General features: G+C 42.1%; 1 protein-coding gene across 6 annotated transcripts; it reads right to left on the bottom strand.

The window, feature by feature from the left end:
- Positions 1 to 427: 427 nt before the first annotated feature.
- Positions 428 to 20924, bottom strand: LOC103714468 (uncharacterized protein slr0889-like). 6 transcript variants are annotated; one of them, XM_039131443.1, is made up of 12 exons: positions 20700 to 20923; positions 20489 to 20617; positions 18773 to 18967; positions 15888 to 15935; positions 15680 to 15808; positions 14126 to 14250; positions 11961 to 12071; positions 5023 to 5131; positions 4738 to 4856; positions 4387 to 4540; positions 1025 to 1169; positions 428 to 718 (listed from the first exon to the last, which is right to left on the bottom strand). In XM_039131443.1, the coding sequence occupies exons 1-12, from the start codon at positions 20844 to 20846 to the stop codon at positions 648 to 650; spliced, it is 1482 nt and encodes a 493-aa protein (XP_038987371.1). In that variant the 5' UTR covers positions 20847 to 20923; the 3' UTR covers positions 428 to 647. The 6 variants fall into 6 exon arrangements, with proteins under 6 accessions (XP_038987371.1, XP_038987373.1, XP_008799944.2 ...); XM_039131445.1 differs by having other exon boundaries at positions 466 to 718; positions 11986 to 12066; positions 20700 to 20924; XM_008801722.4 differs by having other exon boundaries at positions 466 to 718; positions 20733 to 20921.
- Between the last annotated feature and the right edge of the window lie 476 nt (positions 20925 to 21400).

The following is a 21400-nucleotide window of genomic DNA, read 5'->3' as shown; positions in this document are numbered from 1 at the left end:
CACCTCTTCAGAAGAGTTTTCCTACTATGTTTAGAGATATCACAGGGATAGCCTGCTCGCAAATCCGAATAAAGTGGAGGAATTTCTCATAACAGATTCAAGTTGTGCTCTAATAAGGCAAGTAAAAACACTAGAATTTTCCAAGCATCATGAAAATGAACATGGGTTACTGAGAGACAGGCAAGTAACCTAAAAAGTGAAATATTTGAGCGTTTCCCACTCAAATTGAATTGCCCAATTCCTTACTAAACTACCATAAACCAAATTCTAGAATAACTTGTGAACCATGGTCTAAGATAGGAATGGGAAAAAAAATTTATACTGAGCATGTAATCTGCCTCAGTTTACACTATAAACAACATAAATACTACCAAAATTGAGATAACCAAAAGAAGGTTGATCATTAGGCATGAAAAAAAGAATCATATAGAAACAAAAAGAAAATTCTCTGCAATAGATTACATCTATCAAGAATAATTTGGTTTAGATTATAAGAAAGGAACTTTAATTGAACCACCCCAGACTTGAATATAATGTCGTATATACAACTGATGAATCACTGTAGTAAATGCTCTCTGACTGAAGATAGTCAATTTGGAGATTGCGATAGCATTCTTATACAAATATTTTGGATTTTAAATTGTACATCAGTCATATTCCCTCTTTCTTCTAAATATTCGTCTCCAGAAGCCACATTTCTGTGCTTTCAAGTCCCCAACTGAAACATTTCATGTAACGAAAAAAAGGTTACATAGTCTACATTTGAGGAAAACCAAACTTAAACCCACATGCATGCCATGCAAGAAATACACATCTACCATCAGCATTACATGGCTAAGAGAACTCAGAAAACCAGGCATCTCGAATACGGTAGAGCGCATTGCATATACATACATGAGCAACTGGAATTTTATAATGGATTATTACCTTGCAATGAAACTATTTGGTATATATGATACAAAAAAGAAAAGAAGCAAATGTAACTATCTTTGGAAGAAAAAGTGCTGCATGATAATCAAAACACCTTTTAGTTTTCCAGCCCTGAAGAGAGCTTCTTCTGCAATGGGTCTCCATTGTTCTGCGCAGGAGTAGTTGATTCCCATCCCTACACTAAGTCCTCTTAAAAGCTGCATTGTTCGAAGAACAGAATAGAGCTCCTCGGGGAAACTCTATAATCCACAGATAAAGTAACATCAGAACTCCCACATTTATGTGTGAGGCACAAAGGTTGCAAATCAAAATGTCAATCATAAGAATGCAGGAGCTAACCATAAGGTGTTTGTCCAATCTTGATGGTACATACACACTAAATGGACCTCATAGAATGACTAAAATGGTTAGAGTTGCATTAACATGCCAACCACAGTAACATACTTGCTTAACCTAGAAAATGACAATGTTTGAAGTAAAAAAGTATATCATGATCACTACTATCCTCTATGGACATTTTAATTGTTGTTGGTCATGATCATCGATGTGAATTCTCAATATAAACAGGCAAACCTGAGTTTCTAATTGATAGAATTTAGGTTTGAATCATCCAGATAAGATTGTAGTGCCTCTCTCTCTCACCCTCAGAGACACACATTAATCCAATTTTGGATTTGGATTTAGGTCATCGTGACTAAAAACATTCTGAACCTGAACACGAGTTTCTAGTTGATAGGATTTGAGCTCATATCTGTCAAACGGGATTATAGCTCAACCGCTGAATGTCTATAGTAGATTTCTTGTCTTAAAAGAGTGGTAGACAAGTGGATGTGGGGGCTGCCTAGCACCTAGGTGCAAGGTGGGCACCTAGAGGCCAATACAGCCCAAAAATGATAGATTATGAAAAATAATAATGATAAACACAAAAAATATAAGAAATCAAATAAGATGGCATAAGTCAATGGTAAGTATTGTTGATGGGCTATGCCCATCCTTCATCTCAAAAAAAGAAAAAGTCAATAATAAGTATTATAATGGGAACACCTGATATTAATTTATATCTCAATCTCGTCGTCCATACTAAAAAAATGATGCAAAATGTTGAGGCAGGCATCTGTGTGGCACAGTCTTGGTAGGAAATCTAGGTAGCAAAGGAACTTGTATTTAAATTCAATGATTACACTTACAGTTATTTTTATTTTTATGTACTTGAGTTTTACAAGTCTTATATTGACCTTAGGGGGTCAAATTGCTATTGTGTTCTGTTCTAAGGGTCCTTTCATCAAGACTGTATTGCTCCAGATTTTTGTAAGAAAAAAGAAGCAGGGAGGGGTAGTTGTTCCAACTGCAATTGCTAATTCCAGTCCTTGTGTGGCTAACATTTCTTAGTGTTAGCAAAAATTAGCCAGAACACATTAGGGGCTATGGAATAAACAAGGTAGTTAGAAATGGGAGTAACCCATAGCCAACCAGCTAGAATTATTATTTCACGAATGACCATGTTTGATTGGAAAAACTAATCTCTCATTATTCCCATTTTCAAAAGCTTTTCAGCGTAAGGTCTATTCAATCCTTATGCTCAAACCAAACTCAGCCTAAGTCTTTTAGGTGGTTCCTGTAGATGGTTGGAATTAGATCACGAAGTGGACTTTTTTGCAGAGATTGACAACTTATCAGTGTGAGGAGGGCAAAAGGAAGTCTAGGTCTATTGTTTTAAAATGCAGTGCATGAGGCTTCATATGCAGATGCGGTCCCTTGACCTAACCTCATTGCCTATATACAGTTATTATATATGGTCATACCATATATGGGCCTAAAAGCCACTCTACTTAACATTATATGGCCATATATGTACAACTGAATATGTGGCTTGCCTAGTATTATGGTACCAAATATGTGGTCCTCTCTTATATGGACCTCAGCAGATGGAACAAGTTCAAAACTGATGGTCAGGTTGGATGTGGGTTTCAATCATATTTTAACTCTTGGTATTAGTAAGTACCAACTAATAAACTAACTGTTAGTTGATATTACTTATCCAAAAAATATATAATTATTATTGTGGTCTTTTATTGTACTTAATGTGTTAAGACTTATTTTTATATACTTAAAGAAGATGAACTGCATATATGCCCGCATATGCAACTCACATACCACATATGCAATATGAGGTCCCCAGACCACCCACATACAGCAACTGCCTTTTCAAACAACTAGGGTCCTCCTCTAAATTTATGCAGTAGGCATCAAGCCTCCACACACGGATGGTCCCTTGACTGCCCACATACCGTAACCATCATTTGAAACACTACTAGGGCCCTACTCTACATATATACAGTAGGGCATCCACCCTCCCCATCCCAATTCATAGCTTGTGAAGCTTACCGACATTAATTTTAGGCACAAAAATAGAGAATAAGGGGAAAAAAAGAATATAAAGAAGAAAAGAAAATATATTATGACTTCATTGCTGTCAGAACCACTTGCACAACTGCAATTTTATTGGCTCGTTGTGATTATTGTTTCCAAACAAAACCTAGAGGCTTTGCTCCTGCTTTTTCAAAAGGGCTTTCTAGGAAGCACTTATGTTTGGTGTTAGGTAAACATATACTGCAGAAGCACTGATTAGCAAGTAAGGGGAGAAAGAATATGAAATAATACCTATGGGCAGTGACAGTGAGTGTAAATGCTTGTAGCAGTTTTGAATCTAACATGTTCTAAACCCGACCCAAAGGGAAATGGATTTACAAATCAGATACAGAGCCAACTCTTTGCACATCTTGGATCAAGGCAACTCCAGCTTACCTTGGTTCTAGTTTGAATTATATGGGTCTTACTGTCTTAGAATATAAATCACTATGAAGTCTATTACTCTATTTGGTTTTTAAAGGGTTGGATCCACTATTTGAAGATTTTGCAATTTAAGTTAAACATTGGGATCTAGATTAGGGAATCAAACCCAAACAATAGGTTCAAGTTTTAGGTTTTAATTGGGTTATGATGAGTTGGACTTTGTCTGGATTTGCTAATTCTCTTGCAACCCCAATGAATGTACTCACAAACAAGTTGATTTCATTTCTAAGAAACAAAGCAGTAGCTACAAACAAAGATAAGCCAAAAGCTACTTTTCTTAGTTTCTCCTAAAAACTTGTAAGAAACATTTCATACTGTGCATTATAACACACGATATTTTCTACAAGAAACACTCCTTTTGTTCTAAAATTAGTAGAAGGATTTATTTTTAAAGCACTCCATAGGTTGCATTTACATCTTAATTTAGGAAAATCGTAAGCACCCCATATTGTTACATAACCATAACATCAAATGATAATTGACAAATTTTATCAATGAAGTACAAAAGAAGAAAAAAAATAAATGGATGGCAATTTTTTTAAAAAAAAAGGGCGAATAACCAATGAAAGGTTAATGTAGATAATACTGGAAATAACTGCACACCTGGACAGCAACTTGATTTAAGGAAGAACTGTCAGAAAATGGTGATATCATAGTTACTCCTGGCGGAAGTTTAGTATCAAACATTTTTAGAGCTAATTCAAACAGTTCCTTTTCTCCATCAGCACATGTACTCAATGTTTCTATTCCGAGCTCCCTAAAAAATGATGTTAATTATTAGGCCTCACAGTTATTAAAAAAAATTGAATTTCAGCAGTCAATAATGTCTCATGGCATAATAAATTTATGTATGTACACTACGAAAACATAACAAAATCAACTCCAACTAGTGTTTGATGTTGCATGACATCTTAGAATCTCCTTTCATGCTACTAGGAGAATTAAGTACAGTACTTGTAACTCTGTGTAGCCCTTGAAGGGTCTTTGTCAGCAAGTGCAAGAATAAGATGTGCATATCCAAGCCTCAAGTCATCAGGAAGTTGCTTCACTTGCCCATAATCGAGTAAAGCAACCTAACCCAAAAGAAAAAGGCAACACAAAGAGTTTTCAGAAATACATTAAGGTCCAGACATCAGCAAGGAAATTTCTTGGATGTAAAAGCATAAGAGACAACTGCAAGTAAGAAACATGATATTAAATGTGCAATTTTTTTCAATACAGTACTAGTAGCATACTTGCCTCTGACTCCTTGCAAATCAGGATATTTCCTGGATGTGGATCTGCATGGAAGAAACCATCCCTCAAGATCATTTGACCATATGCTAGTGTCAGATGTTTCAAAATTTTCCTGCATCAACACAAACGTTGAGAAGGGAATCAGGGCATTATTCTTACCGAACTAATCAATGTAGTCTGTTCAAGAATGTAAAGAAATTTTCACAATCAAGCTATGTATAAACTGAAAAAGGGGAAATTGTAAGAATAATGGAACCAATTTCTTCTCTCTGTTTTCTCTTTTTAGTGAAGAGGAAGCCCAACCAATTTCAAATGTATAATTGACATGTAACTGAATAATGTATCATAGGACCTTAGCAAGGTATTGTAGTAATAATTGTTGTTCCTAGAAAAAGAAAAAGAGGAGCTTGGGGCGGAGCTTGGCTTTTCACCGAGTAGCTGGTGGGTTCGCCGGATGGCAGCTTCCGGCGGGGCATCTGACCGGGGGAAACGGGATGTCCCCTTGCCAGGCCGGGCTGAAACCACACCACGGTGGGTTGGGGTGGCGCGAGGGTTTCCGTCCCAACCGGAGATGGGTTGCCACCGGTTTACCGAGGAGGAGCTGGGTGAGCTCGAGCGACGCTTTCCCCGGGTGGTGACGCTGCCGACGGAGAGGGTGATGCTGGCGAGGAGCGATTGGGAGGGGAGAGCTGTGCACGCCAAGAGCTTGGGGCGGCGCGTTCCGGCAGAGGTAGTGGCTCGCGAACTCAGAGGACGGGCTAAGCTTTTGCAACCGGTGGAGGTTCTTCCAATGGCGGAGGGCCTTCTGACCATCCGGTTCGGGTCAGCTGAGGAGCGGGCGAAGGCAATGGCAGCGGCCCCTTGGCTGGTAGGGGGCCAGTTGATGTCGATGGAAGACTGGCGGCCCGACTTCATCCCGGGCGTCCACTCGGTTAGCCGGACAGTTGTCTGGATTAGGTTACCGGGGCTGCCGTTGGAGTATTGGGACAGTGCATCCATCCTGGAGATGGTGGCGGCGGCGGGAAGGCCAGTGGCGCTCGATGCGGTGTCAAGTGAGAGGCGGAGGGTTGGCTATGCCCGAGCCAAGGTCGAGATCGACGCCAGTCTCCCTCTGGTACCTGGTACGCTTGTTCAATGGGGGAAGAAAAGGTTCTGGCAGGCCTTCGTTTACGAAGACCTGCCGAGCCTCTGCTACCTCTGTGCCCGCACCGGTCATCAGGCAGGGGAGTGCCGGTTCTGCGAGGCGGAAGGGAGATCGGACCCGGTGGTTAATGGAGTTCCTGGCGGTTCTTCAACGGCTATGGAGGGGAACCTACCGGGGGGACTAGGCCGAGAGTGTTCGGTCCATGGATGACCTCTTCTAGGTTTCCGGCACAGCGAGGAGGTGGTGGGGCTAGGGTTGCTGCGAGGCCGAAGGGGACGACGACGAGTTCCCGCACTGAGCCGACTCGGGAACCGGCTCATACCTACTCGGGCCCGAGTCTGGCCAAGGGAGGGGCGAGCGAGCCTCAGTCATCGCCGGATTCTGAGGGCTGGCGGAAGCCTAAGAAGATCGCTCGGCGCATTTCGCCGGCGAAGGGAGCGGGGGGAGTCGAACCGGTGTTGGGCGTGGCGGCGACACCGACGCAGTGTACCGAGTCGACTCCGAGTCTAACTCGGCAGGGGGCCGTCCAAGCCCAAGCGGGCCCGGTCCAGACCGGGGCCTGTGATCAGGGGCCTGGTTTGGGCCCGGTCAGTCTGGAAAGTGGGCCCAGCCCAATGAAAAGGGCCAGAAGCCCATCAAAGCAGCGGGGGGCCCTCGGGCCGGAACGAGGACTGGCCCGAGACCATTCGGCCCCCCCTGTGCCTGGGTCTTTCGTGCCGGGGCTTCGCGTGCCGGAGGCCGGGGCGGCGAACAAGAACGGCGACCGGCGGCGGTTCAGGAGTCGGAGCGCGTCACCGGCGATCGCGGAAGGCCTGCGAGCTGGGAGGTCTGTCGGCGGGGGCGGCAAGGGTGGATTTAATCGGGAGCGTTCTTCCGCGGATCCCGTTCCTCGGCGTGGTACGGCGGCGTGCGGTGGAGCAGGGGGTCTACCTCCGGTGGCGCCAGGCGGTGAGGGTGCTCGGTCGGTGGAAGAGCTCGGGCGAGGTGGCCTCCCGCCAGCGGACACAGGGCCGTATCCCAACTTGGTCTGCGGAGGAACCAGGGAGTGTTACAGGGCCGGGACTGTGCGGGAGGGGATCATGCTTACCTCCAGGGACGGTTCACTTGGGAAGATTACCCAAGGTGAGAGGTCTAAGGAGGGAATGGCAGAGGAGCCCAGGGAGATGGAAGGTCAGAATGAGCTTGTGAGTACCGGGCACCCACGAGGGACGGCACACGAAGCTTTGGTACACAAGTTGAAGGTGGTGCTTGAGATGGCCGGTCCGGAAGAGGGTGAGGCGTGTGGTAAGGAGGGAGGGCTGCAAGACCCCGAGGGGGTGGCCACGCATCAAAACACCCAAGTGTTGTTATGAAGGTTCTTCTTTGGAACTGTCGGAGAGCGGGGAAGCCTTCCTTTCGGTCGGCCTTCCGTAGGTTAGTGAGTCTGCATGACCCAGATGTTTGTGTTTTGCTTGAGACCCGATTGTCGGGATCTAGTTTGGAACGAGCTAGGCGTGCCATCCCGCGATCATGGGGGACATATGCGGTGGACTCTCGGGGCCTCTCAGGGGGCATCATTGTGTTATGGAGGTTGGGGGGTGTTGGTATTGATGTCTTCCACAAGTGCAACCAACAGGTGATCCTAGTTATTTCTGAGGGGGCCGGGCCTCCTTGGGTCCTTTTAGCCACATATGCCAGTACAAACTATCGGGAGAGGAGAGTCTTGTGGGAGGAGGCCACCGACCTCATTCAGCTTGGCCACCCTGTGATGATGGCAGGGGATTTCAATTGCATTGACAGCCCGGAGGACAAGAGAGGGGGTAAGGTCTTCTCCAACAACATTGAGGTCAGAGAGTTCCAGGACTTTATACAGTCCAATGGGCTAGCTGACCTTGGTTTCACCGGCCCGCGCTTCACTTGGTGCAACAACAGGCTGGGGATGGCACGTGTTTGGGAGCGGATTGACCGAGTGTACGCGACGCCCGGATGGATTCAGAGATTTCCGGATTTCTGGGTGCGACACTTGCCCAGGATTGCTTCTGACCACTGCCCAGTATTGGTGAGTACCTCTTATACTTTTCCAGTTCATTGTCCTTTTCGCTTTGAGAAGGTATGGTTGTCTTACCCACGGTCGTGGGAGGTGGTGAGAGAGGCGTGGCAGATGCCGGTTAGGGGGGATGTGATGTATAGGGTTACCCGGAAACTTGAGCTAACCAGACGCCGACTGCAAAGGTGGAATAAGGAGGAGGTGGGGAATATCTTCAGGAGGGTGGAGGAGATGGAGGCATCCATCACTAGGTTACAGGCACTTGAGGACAGTGGGGGCGGTCTTTCAGAGGTGGATCAGGGGGAGCTAAGGGGACTACTGGCTAGACACACCTCCCTTTTGAGGCAGCAGGAGGTGTTTTGGAGGCAAAAGTCCAGGATCCAGTGGATTAGGGAGGGGGATCGGAATACCAGATTCTTTCACCAGTCGATCATCATCAGGAGACATCGGAACCGGATTGGCCGGATTAGGGACAGTAGTGGGCAGGTGTCCGAGGATCAGGAGATAGTCAGGAGGATCTTGGTGCAGTTTTTTCGTGACAGATGGACCGAGTCAGGTGGCACAGATGGAGGAGCATGTGGACCGGTACCAGGGAGGCAGGTGTCAGTGGAGGAGAACGCAGCTCTGGTCAGTCCAGTGTCCGGGGATGAGGTACAGGCGGCTCTTTGGTCTTTGGGCGAGGACAGAGCCCCAGGCCCAGATGGCTTTCCTCCTGTCTTTTTCAGGAGGTACTGGCACATAGTCAGACAGGAGGTGATTGCGGCGGTCCAGCAGTTTTTTGTGTCGACAGCGATGCCCGTGGAGTGGAGGAGGACCTTCATCACACTGATTCCGAAGAGACAGGACCCTGTTGAGCCGAGCCACTACAGACCGATTAGCTTGTGCACCACCCTGTATAAGGTGGTGGCGAGGGTACTAGTCCAGAGGATGAGGGGTATTCTACCCAGACTCATTTGCCCTGAGCAGGGGGCTTTCGTTGGGGGGCGATCCATTTCGGATAACGTCCTCATTGCTCATGAGTTCATGGCTGACCTCCAGAAAGCGCCTAAGCGTAGGTGCTTAATGGGAGTCAAACTTGATATGGAGCGGGCATACGACAGGATGAGATGGGAGTTTGTGCGGCGATGCCTGGAGGGGTTTGGATTTCACCCCACAGTGGGTCAGATGGGTGCTCGGTTGCATATTGTCCCCGTCCTTTGCCTTATTGTTTAACGGCTCACCATCGTGTTTCTTCGAGTCGTCGGTAGGATTGAGACAGGGCTGCCCTTTGTCACCACTTTTGTTCATTCTATGTGCAGATTCTTTGTCCCGTGCACTCAAACAGGCCGTCCATGAGCAGGAGTTGGAGGTCTATGGCCCGGCGGCCGGGACGACTAGGGTTTCGCATCTGTTATTCGCTGATGATTGTATACTGTTAGCTCGCGCGACGAGCAGATCAGCACGGGCCATTAGTAGGATCTTGGGGGCATATTGTGATATGTCGGGGCAGCAGGTTAATCTGACCAAGTCTGCCATTTTCTTTAGCCCGAAGACTGACCATGGGGTGAGGCAGTCTATTATGAGTCTTCTAGGGATTGGAGAGCAGGAGGGGACCCTTACATATCTCGGGGTGCCTATTACGGGACGCCGTCTACGTCGGAGGGAGTGTACATCCATGGAGCTGAGCGTCACCCACCGTTTGGAGAGTTGGCAGGCGGGTGCATTGTCGATGATGGGCCGAGTCATTTTGGTACGGTCAGTGTTGAGCTCCATCCCCATTTACTTGCTCTCCAATACCCTGGTCCCTCTTGCCGTGATCCGGGGATTGGAGAGGATGTTTCGCACATTCATCTGGGGACGGCGGGGAGGCAGAGACGGCATTCATCTGGTGGCTTGGGAGTCTATTTGCCAGCCGACCGACAGGGGAGGACTTGGTATTCACTCACTGGTCGAGCGAAGGGAGTTACTGGCGACCAGGTTGGCAGCCAGGTTTCTCCTAGAGCCTGAGGGCCTTTGGGGCTCATTGTTGAGGGCGAAGTACGGGGATCCTGCCCCCCACTACGTCCTACGTACTGGCCGAGGAGCTTCCTTTATCTGGAGAGAGATCTGCGCTCGCGCCCCAGGAGTGATGCCAGAGATCAGGTGGGAGATTGGGGATGGGCGGTCGATCAGCATTTTGGAGGACAGATGGCTGGCTGAGGTAGCATTGCAGGGTTGGCCCACCGAGATTGACCATGGTTGGATGGAGGGACGTAGAGTGTGTGCCTTATTTGCCCAGGGGGAGCGGAGGTGGGATGCGAGTCTTGTTCGACGGGTATTCGGGGAGCACCTTGCTGAGCGCGTCCTGGCTTTGCCGATCCCGGAGGGGGAGGCAGTGGATAGGAGGGTATGGAGCAGGACAGGTAGGACGACTGTGAGAGTTCGGGACCTCTTAGCGATTGGTAGAGGGCCCTCTGCGAGACAGATGGACTGCGGCTGGATTTGGAGGATGCACATTCACCCCCGAGTGGCCTTGTTCCTGTGGAAGGTGGCTTGGGGGTGTTTACCTACTAGTGGGGTTTTGGTGAGACGGGGAGTGAGGATCCCGGCCGGATGTGGAGCTTGTCAGGCGACGGAGGAGACCATCTATCATGCTCTTTTTGAGTGCCCTAGAGCTAGTCAGATATGGAGACATGCTTCAGTTCAGCCCGACCAGAGGCAGGTGTGGGCGTCCATTGAGGAGTTCCTACGTCACTTGGAGGCCTCGGTCCGGGGGTCTGTACGAGAGGAGAGGGGGACTCGTGATGCCTACCTGGCCTATCAGTGTTGGCTGGAGAGGAATACATGGGTTTTCGATGGTGAGAGCCACCATCCGAGGGTGGTGGCGGACCGAGCTCTACGGCTTGCGGCGGAGATCACCGGCTCTATTGAGGCTACACCTACTGGGTTGGCCAGGGACATCTGGAGCCCCCATTCTGCTCTTGCAGCGTCCAGGACGATACTAGTATCCTGGGTGCCCCCACCCCCTGGCTTTCTCAAGGTGAACTTCGATGGCAGCGTATCAGCGGATGGGTGCTGTGGAGGTGTGGGATTTATTATTAGGGATCATGACGCCAGACTTGTGGCGGCAGGTGGACGTAGGATTTTTGACTCATCAGTGGTGACCGCAGAGCTTCGGGCGGCCTGGGAGGGTGTCTCCTATGCGAGGCGGGTACTTGGTGCGGGTCACATCCTTCTCGAGGGGGACTCGACCACGGTAATTGGGTGGATCCGGGAAGGGAGGTGCTCAGTCGAGGACCGGCCGCTGCTTCACGATATCCGTAGAGCTTTGGGGGAGATTATCTCCTACCAAGCCTCGCACGTATATCGGGAGGCAAACGGTGCGGCTGATTGGGTTGCTTCCTTCGCGGCTCATTATTCGGGAGGCTTTTCTTGGATAGGCCATGAGGCTGTGCCTTCGACCTTGCGTAGCATTTTGTTTTCTGACTTTGTTGGCCAGCTTCACACCCGTCATGTGTGAGTTGCCGATTTACCAAAAAAAAAAGAAAAAGAAAAAGATTTTGAAATATAGACATGCATAATTTAAAAAAAAATATAAATTGAATGCCCTATTTACCCAGTAATAATATGCTTTCACGTATTATTAATTAGAAAACAAGAATATTGAGTCTTGGGCACCTGCAACTTTTACCGGATAATAATATCATATGAAAGGGCACAAGTATAGTCATAGATAAGGTCATGTATTTGCCCAAAGACTTAAAATTGAAGGAAATGAGGCATCATACTCTCAAGGATGATCTAAGGGCTTACAGCTTTGCCACCGCTGCAATCTTACCACGAGGATCTATGCCCCTTTTTGCTATTTCGTTGCCAAGATTCATTATTGGGATTCCATTTATAAACTCCATTATTAAGACTTTCCTAATCAAGCAAAGCAACATTAGAAATGTTATTCATAGGAAATTTAAATAAAATGATGCTCCATCATCAACTGCAAAGACCAGTGAACAAATAAATAAATAAATAAATAATGTTCACAGATGCACCCTCCTAAATAATGCATCATAATATTAAAATACAGATAAAACACAAAAGCCCTCATATAAGTCATAACAAGATGACCAGAAATCAGGCATCAAGAAGTAAAACAAGTTGGCTAAGAGCATGTCGGAATAAATTTACTTCAATGACACTGCCAATCTACCATACTGGAACCAAGATAGTGGCAATTAAGCATTCTGTAACATGACCATAAAAAAAGGTAGGAAGAAAACATAAGATAGACATCAGCAAAGTGCAGATTTCTATAAACATAGGAAGTGCTCAACATAAAGGAATTCAGTCCATAATAACTGATCTGTACATGAAATAAAATTCAAGGAGGGCACACTAGACTATAAAACCACTAACCAAGCTGTTTATCATATACTAGTATTCAGGGGAATTCAAATATCATGCTCAACAAGAAGGATCAGGCTACTTTCTCCAACTGAATATACATGATATAGATTTTCATAGGATGGATCGGCTACTTAGAATTTACATGCGCATAGAACCTCCAATGACTTATCTTTATGTGAATAAAAGAAAACCAGGAGAAGGAACTAGCTCATAAGACCAATAATCCTGCTGTTTCCGTACTGATTAGTGTCATGGGGAATTCATAAAGTCATGTCTCACTTGAAAAAGAGCAGGCTGCTGCTTCCAACCAAAAATCTAACTAGATTTAGGATATGAAAGGTAATCTCTTTAAGACATTGTACTTGCACATTAAAAATGTAGCAGCAGCAACCCAACCAAGATGTATATGTGCAAATAGTCTGATGCTATATTTATCTCACTGCATTACTGTGCTTTAGTTGTACATTAGTCCTTAAGTTTGTAATGCATGAGTTGGCATAACTTACAGCTCCAGATCCACAGGAAATAAGATCGACAATATTCCAAATGGCAAGAGTAGCATTGCATTAGGGATAAGGAGCAAGTGTGTGTGTGTGTGGGGGGGGGGGGGGGGGGGGGGAGATTAAATGGCAACAGCTGGAGTTTGGTACAAACCTCTCCTAATAGGGAAATGATATTACAGTAATTTATAATGTAGACCTGCTTCTTCCATCTACGCTTATAACTGAGATCTCAAGAAATCTAAACGGTATGGCGAGAGAAACCTAAGACCTTTTACTTATGCTTTGAAATTGTAAGAATGAATAAGCCAACTATGATGCTTATGTGCTAATCATGTCATGCTCAATTTATCTCATCTCAGTCATACACCATAGTTGTAGCTTGATCTTTCAGAATGCAAGTTTACAATGTTTGAGTTGGATAAAGTTATACAGCTCCACACACAACAGACAACTAAATTGACAATATTTGAATTAGCTAGAGTAGCCATTGAGGGATAAGGAGCAATTAAGGAAAGAAGTTGTGTAGCAACATCTGAAATTTAGCATAATCCTCTTTTAATACAGAAATGATATTACTGTCATTTATAGCATAGGCCAGCTTCTTCCACTTAGAGTTGCCAAGAAGATCTCAGGATATCTAAATGGTATAATTAGAGAGACCATGATGAGGACATTCTCTTTTGCCCAAAATTCACCTTGACACTTGTGCACAAGCTCCAAATTACCATGACTTCCTTCATTGTATGTACCAAAGCTCACCTTATCACAAGTTTTAAGGACCATATGGAAAAAATGTGCATAAGGCATTAATCCCTAACTAAGTCAGTGCCCGAACTTCATCAATTTCCTTAGGAAAAAAAAAGGGAGAAAAACATGAGCTACAGGAGATTAGTTTTAGTTTCTTCGCGGAACGTAATTAGTTCCTTTGCTGAATGTTGATTAGGATCTAATGTTGCAGTTTCATTATGTGCCCAAATCACAAGAAAGATCTTCAAAGGGTGCCGTACTTTCATTTAAAGTCACCTAGATGTGCACAAATCATGAGAAACATCTATATTTCATGCATCATACCTGGTCACCATGCCACGAATTACACGTGGCACCAAAACAGGAACCTTTTTGTTGTTAGCATGAAATGAGTGCCGGATTCTTTCCATGGCCTCGGCCTCTCGCAGAAAATCAAATTCATATCCGACCTTTGAAAAAAGATAAAAGACAAAAAAATGAGAAGCAATGGCTAAGAGCAGCACAAATTCAGTAGAAATAGGTCAAATAACTATTAAATTACAAGATACTCAATCATCTAGCAACAATGCTAGATAAGGTATATGGTGGTATGAAATACTAGAACAATGTAATTGCACAAGTTCAAAAAAACTCTACACAACGAATTGACAATTTGGTAGGTGCTAATACTTTTAAACATCATATAAAGTTACCCCAGAAAATGTTTCTTTAATTAGGGAAGTAATGGTGGCACTAATAGTTTATGCGTACCTACACATCAGATCTTCTTGAACTATGAGTCTGACCCCCAATCCTAAGACAACTATTCAATGTATTCATTGTTTCCAGTTCTTACTGCCACATCCATGTTTTCACGTCCGTCTACATCAGTGTGAGCAATTACCAGTGTTTTTTGGTGCAGTAGTGCAACAATTACAATCTGTTGTTAGTTTGTTAACATAGTTGCATGTCTGTATCTAGTTTTTAACATGAGACTTAGCTAACTTGTACTATTAATGTCTAAATATATTTGTGTAGTTTGTATGACAAACTACTTGAAACTATAGAAATGCAAATGTTAAAAAGGTAATAGAAACAGATAACTCGAATGACTTCTGATCCATGATTTATTTAGATTAGTTGAGAACTATGTTTATATAGTTAAAAAACATGGCTGCAAACTACAACAAGGCAATTGAAATAGGTCTGTGATTAAAAGACAAAAAAGTTATCATATCTTGATGTGCTAGTTGCAGTTCTTCTGTAGTTCTTACAAACTCGTGTGCTCAGGTGCATGCCAAGTGTCAGCATAATATGGCAGCTGCAAATATTCTAAATGAGTGCAATGTGTCATTTAAAAGACTCCAGCTACCAAGCATTAAATACACGTCAGCCATGAGTAGGATTTAGCATCAATAAAATAGACACTAAAGAAAATTTTGACAATACTGAATAGTAGTGTCATTATCCCACACACTGAGGCTTTAGAATTTTGGCTGGGTCTGGACACAAACTAGTCGTGCCTGTCCTCCCTAGGTCCACCTCTTGTGCATGATCTATATAAGGAAGTCCCAGCTATAAGAATTTTGTAAGGGTAGTGACATCCAATATAACTGCAGAAAAAGGAAGTGTATCTTATGAGTCAGCAATTGCTTGATCCATAACTCACATTACATGTTCTCCAAAACAATTTAAAGATGGAAAGATATGATCTAAAATATTGCAAGTACGCAGCGTTTCAAAAGATAAATGCCAATATATTGATAAATCAATCAGCAATTTTTTAATTAGTCAGATATAATAACAGAAATTGATTAATATGCAGATTAAAATTCTTAGCATAAGAAATACACAGGAGGAAACAAAAGGTTGAAATGCAATAAACAAAAGAGTACACACCTGCTTTTCGACCTCTTTGGTAAGAGAAAATAGATCAAATTTGAGGTCTGTCTTTTGCAAAAACAAGACAAATGCTTGCAAGTTGTGGATATCTATCGTCATCAGCTGTTGAACTCCAGGATGTTGCACCTAGAAATCTTCATAGAAGTTAATGAAGTTTACAAGCATCAAATATTTAAAGAAGAGAAATATTTAAACTAATCCTTACTTTAACAGCAACGTCAGTCTTTTCACATCTCAGTCTTGCCTGATGAACCTAGAATTACAGATAAAGGAAACCAAAATAACATTACAATATATGAACTACATTGACTGGCGAAAACAAGATTTAGAAAACATACATTAGATTAAGAGAAATTTAGAGAATAAATAAAGAAGAAATTTAGAGAGATGTAACTGAATATGACCAAGTTTTCTTTCTTATCGTAATTAAATTTTTTAAGGAAAAATGAAAATGATCCACTGGTTTGTTTTGGAAAATAATATTTGTCAAAATAAATGTGGGGCCATGACCTTTCAAAAGAAATAAAAATAGCCCGTACTCTGTTGACAAGCTAAAAACAGATGGTTCACACCTATAAAATTGCCTCAATCTTGGTTTACCTGCCCAAATGAGCACGTCATGACTTCACTAGATAAACTTGGGTACATGGGTTTGACAAAGGAAGATCTAGAAGGACCTCAAATTCAACTGTGAGAAGGGAAACCAGATGAGCAATATAACACTAATTTACTTTCTCGATGTTTGTATTTTTTTTAATGTAATTAAATATAATTAATTGGAATAACTTCTATACTGTGGTGTCACAAGTCTGATCCTTAGGCTTAAGCTTTCAACATGAATATATGATCCATGTAAATAGCATATGATCCCTTCATATTCATGCAATAGCATGTGCTCATGTCTCCAATAGACGCAAGAGTCTGTTATTAATTAACCTTTTCTTTTATATTAGGCAACCCTGATCAAGGGATTCCACATACTTACTTGAAAATAAGACCATAATAACAGATATGTAATAAAATGATTAATTTGCATGATATAAGATTACATGGATTATATGAAAAAAACAGACTGAAATTTTACATTCATGATGAAGCTCATTGTGTAAAGTTTTGGGGAATTTGAAACTTATACTATAGGGGTTCCATAGGTTTAAGTTCTAATTTAAGGGTTTCAACTCTTGGAATCAACTAGTATACGTCAATCTTTGGACTCATGGAATTAATACAATTCACAACTAAAACTTCTCACTGAATTATGACGAACTTCTTTAAATTAATGAATCTCATAACTAAAATCCTTCAAATAATTTTTAGGTATAGGTCTATACTCTATATTTGAGGTTCTTTCCTTCAATAGGGTATATTTTTTGAATTTTGCAAAACTGAAACCTGTTCTTCCATATCATTCTCATGTTAGTTTTGGAGAGAATTTAATTTCTTTTGGTTGAGAGTATCAGGTAGCTTCTTTTGTCTAAGGGTACCATAATGAATGTTCTTAAATCAGAGATTCATCAGCTCAAGAGCTTTTGCTCACCATCAGTATCATGAATAGGACTTTCTATATACAAACTTATCTTAAAGTCTCACAGAACACAGACCTTCATTTAAGAGTATCATACTTAGCACTTTCAAATAAGAGTTTAACAAATTTGAAACTTATTTGTCTATTATGAGTTATACAGAACACTTGCGTGTTAAAGTTTTCAAGAGCTGACATTTCTCCAACTAAAAATTTTCATATTTGATACTCATAAATCAGACATTTGTAAGGCTGGAACTTCTTATTTCTTTGAGTATCATCAACGATTCTCACAAATTGAAATTTCAAAGAGTTGAGATAATTTTGATGAAGAGTTTCATATATGAGTATATATCCCATGGTTCACTCTCTTGCTCCTTATTTACAGGCCTCCAGGGTCTCTATCTCTGCCCGCACCCCCCCCCCCCCCCCCCCCCCCACACACAAAATTCAACCCTATTCCATGTAAAGCCCTTAGATCCATATCTTCAGCACTGCTTCCTCCACTACATCCAAGTGCAGGTTGCCATGAATGATGGGAAGGTACAGCTGCAGCTGCTGCAACTGCCCAAGAAGAACAAACACATTTTCACAGATAAAACCTGTCACCATCACCTCAACTACAGTTAAGCATAGCTAGACATAAAACTTAGGAGGCTACAGCAGCAAACACGAACCTGCTTTCATGTTGCTTTTATTTTAATTAAACTGAATTAGGTTAACAAGTAGGATTTAGGTTCATATAAAATAAACAAGTTTGGTTTCGGGTCTACTGAAGTCAACATAAATACAAATAGGGACAGGTTCATTTGACAGTTTTTACCTGACCGAATTCCCCTAAACTTGACCAATTGCTAAACTTAAACAAAGGGCAAGTCTACTTACTTTATTTTGGATGAGTCTTAAGTCTTAGGAAACTCCATGAAGTGTCTAAATTAAACTAAAATAGAACTTGTTTCAAAAGTAAATTTGGCCAAGATAATCAAAAGTTCAGCTGCAACTGAAAATCTGAATCATTTTAAATTTTGGCAGATTGGAACAAGTGGCAATATCAAAATTTGAGACATGGTAAGAAATGATGGAAATCAAATGGATATTCTGAAAATAACATGGAACAAATGTTGCAAGCGGTGTCGAATGCAATACTTGTCTTAAATCTTGAGAAACAAATGCAACATTCTGAGGCTTAGCGTTTTTCTTTATCGCCTTTCAAATTTGCCCTTTTACCTTCTTTTTTCCTTTGTTGGACCTCCTAATATTTCACTCCTACTTAAGGATGCTGATTGCAATATTTCTAGTCATTGTACTCTGCTTCTAGTTGTTATAATATTTAGCAGCTTGCTTCTCAACATATTCAATAAAATGTCAATTCATTACTAACTTGATGATATATACTAGGATCTAGACATAACTCAGAAAAAGAGGACTGCCAATTAATCGAAGTGTCAAAAGGAAATTATTGAAAGAAAATTGCACGTAGGAAAATTGGAGTAAAAAGGATGACTGTATGGCCATAATTACTAAGCTACTTCAAATTTTTAGAGTTTTGTGAAATGTTAAAAAAGAACCTGTGCAATGGAAGCAGATCCAACAGGCTCAGAATCAAAGCTTTCAAAAATTGCAGTAAAACTCTGCCCCAACTCCTTCTCCAATATACCATGGACCACTTCAATTGGGGTTGCAGGAGCCTTGTCACATAAAGTAACTAGTCTTCGTACCCAAGCTGCAGGGGCCAAATCAGGTTTTCCCAGAATTTGAGCAGCCTGATGAATCCCATATAATTGAGCATCGATTGCTAAAGAAATTGCTTTCACACAAAGAAGCATGCGTGTAACAATGAAAACATACTCCAAATATCAAATTGCTTAAAATTAGAAAATGTAACAATTTGAAGTAGACCTGGAATGCAGAAAAGATAATATCCTACAATCTGCAGGGAAAATTAGATATATGTGAAAAAGGAATATTTCATCCATAAATACCTCCTCTGTGGCATCCCATATTGCAGGAAATTAAATTGAAAACTCAACTGAACAAGGATTTACTACCACTGTCCTTAAAAAGCAGAAGTGGTATGCATGCAGTCAGGTCACTGCACAGCACATATGCAGTATGCAGGTGCACATGCAGTTCATATTTTTTTAAAATATTTCATATAAAAAAATATACAAAGATATAAATGGATAAAAATTAGAAATAAACCAGAAAATTCATAAATAAAATAAGAAGAAAGTATGCATATTCTAACTTATTTGAATTTTTTTAGTGCATATTCTAACTTCCAACATAACATGAGTCACATGACATGTTAACATAATAAAAATGACAATGCCATCCTACGAGATATAGACCATGCTCAAACTTGCACCAAAGAGTAAACAATATGCTGCAAAAAAAAAAGACATCGTTCGAAATCTATAACAAAGTGTAAAATTTAAAAAACATACTTCATAAACAAAAGTGACAAAATGCGGGTCTAGACCAAAAAGTTTAGACTTTGAAGTATGTATTTCATAAACAGAAGTGACAAAACATATAGTACTTAAGGTATGCAGGCACGTATGCAGTATAGGGGTGAATATGCATTCACATATGCAACCATCCAGGCATACGGGGCCTAGCACATAAAGTGATCTCAATTTGCCTGTAAGGTGCATATGCAGCCACATAAACCGCTTTTTGGCATAGTATTTACAACCTTGAAACTTAATTTTCAAAGAGAATTATTTTATCACTTTTGCAGAAAAACTGAAGTTAGGTAAAGAAGAATTTCATCTAAAGGAGCATTCTTTTGCATCAGATTTTAAACTAAATTCTCCCCAAGTTTATTAGAGAGAGAGAGAGAGAGAGATTGATGAAAAACATGAAAATATGTTCCAAAATTATAGTCATCATTAATTATGAAAAAGTAGAAAATACCAAATAGATATAGAACAATTAGGTGAAGAAAAAACTTATTCATGATGCAATAGAAGGTGAATAATCCCTAGACACATTTATTTTTGCTATCATCCGTTATCTACACGAAGTTATCAATAAAGAAAAACAAATCTACGCCTCAAAAGTAGTTATTTCTTTCATTATTCTCATCAGGCAACATCAAGCAATCATAAGATAACATGTTAAAGAACCGAAAATTAGAAAACAAATCAAAACAACCTTAAACTAAAAGCATAAGAACATTAACGAAATCCACCCAGAACATCAATATAAAGAAAAATCAAGCACCCATCTTTAAGAAACCAATCCAATCCCAATACCAAGCCCCACTCGTAATACACTACCTTGAGAAAGAGCCCACCCAGCTCGGAGCAGAGGGAATACATCTTATCCGCAGCGAGCTCGTGCTGCCTCTCCCACATTGCTTCCCTCTTCTCCGCATCCTTCTCGAATCTCACCCGAAACTGGCAAACCTGGAAAACCCCCGCAACCCAAAAAAACGTTCAAAGATGCAAGCTTTCGCTCACAGACGACGACAGAGAAAGCCATACATACACAAACACACAGACACCACACACGCAGAGAGACCTTGTAGCCGGTGTAGATTTCCGCGGCTCGGATCCAGAATTGGAAGGAGCGGTGCCAAGGGCTGAGGCGCGCGGTGAGGTTTTCCTGGAACTCTCGCAGCCCGGGAGAAGGCATTTCGAGATGGGGGAGCCAAAGGCGGCTTAAGTTTTATAGGTTTACGTTTTGTGGTTCAGAAATGCACTGTGTGTGAATTTTGGGATGGGAACCAAGAAGATGGTTGATGCTTTATTTCTTTTTATTTATTTTTATTTTTTTCAGTACTCGGTAATGGGGAAAAGATAGCAACAAAGCATCCCTTGCGATTGGGTTAACGTCCCAATTGAGTATAATTTTGGAGGAGAGAAGAAAGTATATACTTTCTTGGGCTCAAGAAGTATTTCTAACAATATGGTAAAAAAAAATAAAAAAGTTGACTTTTTTAAACTGAAAAATCTGACAGGATTTTTTTTGTGAAGGACCGAAAGTTTTATTTTTTGGGCTACACTCTCACCTGTTATCTGTGAGGCGCCGATATACCCCAAAAAAAAAAAAGACTGAGAATTTTAGATGGGATACGCTTAATTCGCATATAGGGAAATCTATATAGAAACTTGTTTGGCTGCAAAATTTAAAAATTTAATTTCAAGCTCAAATATTTTCTTTCTGTACTGCAAAAATGCAATAATGCT

Source organism: Phoenix dactylifera, chromosome 11, assembly GCF_009389715.1.
Source record: "Phoenix dactylifera cultivar Barhee BC4 chromosome 11, palm_55x_up_171113_PBpolish2nd_filt_p, whole genome shotgun sequence".
NCBI classification, from domain to species: Eukaryota; Viridiplantae; Streptophyta; class Magnoliopsida; order Arecales; family Arecaceae; genus Phoenix; species Phoenix dactylifera.
This window is presented reverse-complemented; position numbering and strand designations above follow the sequence as displayed.